The following is a 4,390-nucleotide window of genomic DNA, read 5'->3' on the forward strand; positions in this document are numbered from 1 at the left end:
GATTTGCTGAGCCGAAGGAGAAGATTGGTCGTCGTTCTGGGAAAAAGCTGGAAGATGGCCCCAAGTTTTTGAAATCTGGTGATGCCGCCATCGTTGATATGATTCCTGGCAAGCCCGGGTGTGTTGAGAGCTGCTCTGATGACCCTCCTCTGGGCCGTTTCGCTGTTCGTGACATGAGACAGACAGTTGTTGCGGGTGTCGAAGCCGTGGCTGAGAAGGCAGCTGGAGCTGGCAAAGTCACCAGGTCGGCCCAGAAGCTCAGAAGGTAAATGAATATCACCCCCAACACCTGCCACCCGTCTTACTCGGTGGTGGAAGAACTCTCAGAACTGTGTCTCAGTCGGCCATTTCGGTTTAATAGTAAAAGGCTGGTGAGTGATTACAATGCATCTAAAAGCTTCACAAGGAAAGGGGGATGTTCGGTGGGCCATTTGGTTCTTTTGTGCGTGTGGCAGTTTCTACGTTATTCGTTTTTAAAATCAGTACTCAAAACCGGTTTGGCTCAGTGGATAGAGCGTCGGCCTGCGGACTGAAGGGTCCCGGGTTCGATTCCGGTTAAGGGCATGTCCCTGGGTTGCGGGCACATCCCCAGTGGGGGGTGTGCAGGAGGCAGCTGATCGATGTTTCTCTCTCATCGATGTTTCTAACTCTCTATCTCTCTCCCTTCCTCTCTGTAAAAAATCAATAAAATATATTTTAAAATCAGTACTTTTTAATGGGAACAACATGACCAAAAATCTGTCACAGAATTTTGAGACCCATTAAAATAACAAAGTTTAATGAGAAACCTGTGTGTTCTTTTGGTTATGCTTCTTTGGTAAAAGACTTCAGAGTTGCCCATGACCTATTTCCAGTGTTATATCTGCTGATACATTACAATTGGATAGTTCTCTTAACGTTTTTTCTGGGTGGGAACTTTGGTGGTTTTTTCCCCCCACTTTGTCTTAAAGGGAGGAATCACCTGTCTCTTCATGGTAAAAGCTGTGGGAAAGGGGGGGATCTGTTGGTGTAACACTACATAGGTTAGGCCAGGTAAGCAAAGAGTAACTTTGTGTTGTAAGCTAGTTTGGAAAGGCCAAAGGCTGTAAAGTCCAGGTGTTACATATAAAATTTTGTAGTTACATTGATATTGAGTAAATTTGTTGGTATGTCAGATGTTAGTTTCCCAGTTTTACTGGAATGTGATTCACATTTACAAATGCTGAGGTAGTTTAAGAACCTGATGTGAGGCTTAAATAGTATTGAGCACTGTCTTGCTGCAGTTAATTGTATACAAATTCTAGGAAAAATAAATGATGCTGGAAGTTGAAAAAAAATCAATGGAAAAATATCCTCAGGTGAGGATTAACAAAAATAAATAAATAATAAATAAAATCTTTATAAAAATCCCCAAAACACCACTTTTCTCCTTTGATAAAGGCTGGTACAGAGACCCCATAATTTAGACTTCCAGGACTCAGCATGGTCCTAGACTCAGGGAAAAATATCTTAATGCAGAGACACGTGACCTGTCATACAGGTATCAGCATGAAAGGGTTGTCAGGCCGAGAACCCAATTGTTTGAGATGGGAGATGTTCAAGAAAGTTGTTCAGCCCTAGCAAGTTTGGCTCAGTGGATAGAGCATGGGACTGTGGACTGGAAGGTCCCGGGTTCGATTCTGATCAAGGGCACATGCCCAGATTGTGGGCTCAATCCCCAGTAGGGGCCGTGCAGGAGGTAGCTGATCAATGATTCTCTCTCATCATTGATGTTTTTATTTCTCTCTCCCTCTCCCTCTCTGAAATTAATAAAAGAAAAATAAAAGTTGTTCAAGAAAATCAAGATTGGGGGTGTTAGAGAAAGTTTGTTCTCCAACGTCTCCTATCTTGAACAAATTGGTTCTCAACCAAGTTGTTCATAGAAAAAATATCTTGGTTGTTGAACAAAACTTCGGTTCTCCCCCCCTCCCCCCAATCCCTTCATGCTGATACTTGTATGATCAGTCACACGTCTCAGGAGAGAATGCTCAGGTCTGAGTCAGTTTACTGCTAAACCTCGAGCTAACATCTCAGGAAATTGTGCTGTGAATATTTTCTTTCTTTTTTGTTTTTAGGGGTCTGGAACGGATTAATTCAATTTACATGATCTCTAAAGGGAAAACTGATTTGGATTTTTAACAAATTGCTTCTTGAACAGCCTTCCAGAATGAATTTGAGAACTGAGGTTCCACTGCACTCGGCATAAAGTGAGAGGTGATATACAGGGTGGGGCAAAAGTAGGTGTACAGTTTTAAGTACACAAAAACAGTTTAATCTTGAATTATTTATTAATTATTGTGTCAGTTTCCCATATGAACCACTGTAAACCTACTTTTGCCCCACCCTGTGTATTAGCTATCATCATTAACTCCCCGGGGGAACTTCAGTTGGATTTGGAGCTTGGTCATCCAACTGGAAAGGCCTACTTAGGCGTGTCTTGTGAATGTGATTTGCATAACAGTTAAAGCCCTGCTGACGTCAAGGACTCCCTGAAGCTCCAGGTCAGATCTAGTCCCGGAAGTAGTTCCTGCCACACAACCGTCCCACAATTGCCCCACCAATCTTGCTTCCTACATGCCTCCAGCTCATCCCTTGCCCTTCTCATCTCCTCCCCCAGAGTTCCACTTCCTCCTCCTCCTTTTCACCTTTCATCTCCTATCTTGTAGGGCTCTCAGAATGGGAATCAGAGGTGGAAACATCATAGGACAACTTATTTTAAAGTGAGGTGAGTTTCACTGCCATCACCAACTTCCTGATTCTGTGAGTGTCCACTGTATGTGGGGAGCGGCAAACCATTTCTCACTCCAACTGAGGTAACATCCCTGATGCTGAACATGTTTTATCCAAAGGATGGATTTACCAGAGAGTCATATTTGAACCAGAAGTTTCACTGGGCAGTTTTGACTAATTCTAAGGGAGACCTCTGTCCAGGGTAAGTTTCTCAGAGAAAAAGGGTCAACCTCTGGGGGAGGCTTTGGGAGCCATCAGTGTGGTCACCCATGGCCTCATTCTGACATCCAAATTGTCCTGGGACCCTCCACTTAGGGTGGGGGCAGCCCCACATTTGAACCACCCTCCGCTCCCACGCCTAACCTCACACTCTTAGCTGTTTCACTGATGTTGCATCAGGGAGGGTGATGAAATCGGTGTCAGTGGATTTTACCCATGGATGCAACAGGCTGAAGGACTGGCCGGGGTCACTGAACTATGCACCTTCAGCTATCCAGAACTCTTAGACCTCTTAGCCATGGTGAAAGGGCTGGAATATCTAAGCTGGACTTCTTGCCCTTGCTTACACTGGTGTCTCAAAAGAACCATCACTTGCATCCCACAGGGCCCATGACCCTTTGGGCCACTAAGGTTGAAGAATCAGATGGTTCTTGGCAACAATTCCCTCCCTCCAACAGTCCTCCTACCCTCCACAGTGAGGCCGGAAGTGGGGGAGCCGTAACACTTTATATAGCAGTATGTGGCTGCCCAGTTCCCAAAGTGCCTTCATGTCTATTCTCTCCCAGTGAGAACGACACTGTTACCAATGAAGAAAAAGAAGCCCTCTTATCTTCAGAGGGTATCTGGTGGGAACTAAACTTCATTGCCATTTTATTGGGAAATAAATGAATGCTTATGTTTTGATTTTTCCTTAGGCAAGGGGAGGTAAGGACATTAGGTGGGGGGGGGGGGGGGGGGGTAGTTTTGAGAGGCAGAAAGATGAGGAAAAGGTTAAACAGGAAGGAATTTGAGACTAGACTCATTTAAATATTCATTACTCCACCCCACCCCTTCTGGAGCCATTTCAATTCCTGGAGAGCATTACACATATGTCCTATCCCAGGCCTCCAGCCACAGCAACCGCACGAGTCATTTCCCCTGTTGCTGAGGCTGCTTACCTGGGCTCCCCACAGCGGGGATGATGCAGGGAGGGGAATCCCACCTGCTGTGAGTCACCTGCTAGTATAAAGGGCGGTGTTACAATGCAGGGACCTTAAAAAGGGACTCAGACAAGGAGAGAAAAATAAAGGAAGCAGCGGAGAACCTCAGTGAACAGAGGAAGCCAAACCAGAGACGCACAGAAGAGAGAGAATCGGGCTCTGAACAGGGGGAAGTGGGCAGAGATTCCACAAGGACTGGTGCAAGGCTGCCAGATTGAGAAGCACCAAGATGCTGGGGAGCAGAGCCATGCTGCTGCTGCTGACATGCTGGACCACTCAGGGCCGCGCCGTGCCTGAAGGCAGCAGCCCTGCCTGGGCTCGGTGCCAGCAGCTCTCACAGAGACTCTGCACACTGGCCTGGAGTGCACACCCGCCAACGGGACGTGTGGTGAGTGGCACCCTCCGGGCCTAAGCAGGAGCCTCTCCACGCTCTCCAAGGCCGC

The 4,390-nt window shown here is 46.5% G+C and overlaps 1 protein-coding gene across 3 annotated transcripts in view; it reads left to right on the forward strand.

Moving 5' to 3' along the window:
- The first annotated feature begins 2,390 nt into the window (after window positions 1-2,390).
- Window positions 2,391-4,390, forward strand: part of IL23A (interleukin 23 subunit alpha) — a 3,681-nt gene continuing 1,681 nt past the window's right edge. Inside the window, exons 1-2 of one of the 3 annotated variants that reach the window (XM_015557422.1) lie at window positions 2,391-2,743; window positions 2,868-4,335. In XM_015557422.1, coding sequence (XP_015412908.1) covers window positions 4,177-4,335 — 159 coding nt within the window. In that variant the 5' untranslated portion in view covers window positions 2,391-2,743; window positions 2,868-4,176. Of the gene's footprint in view, window positions 4,336-4,390 lie in introns of all 3 variants that reach the window. The other 2 variants (XM_015557423.1, XM_006777874.2) reach the window with 2 other exon arrangements.

Source organism: Myotis davidii, unplaced genomic scaffold (assembly GCF_000327345.1).
Source record: "Myotis davidii unplaced genomic scaffold, ASM32734v1 scaffold509, whole genome shotgun sequence".
Lineage (NCBI taxonomy): Eukaryota > Metazoa > Chordata > Mammalia > Chiroptera > Vespertilionidae > Myotis > Myotis davidii.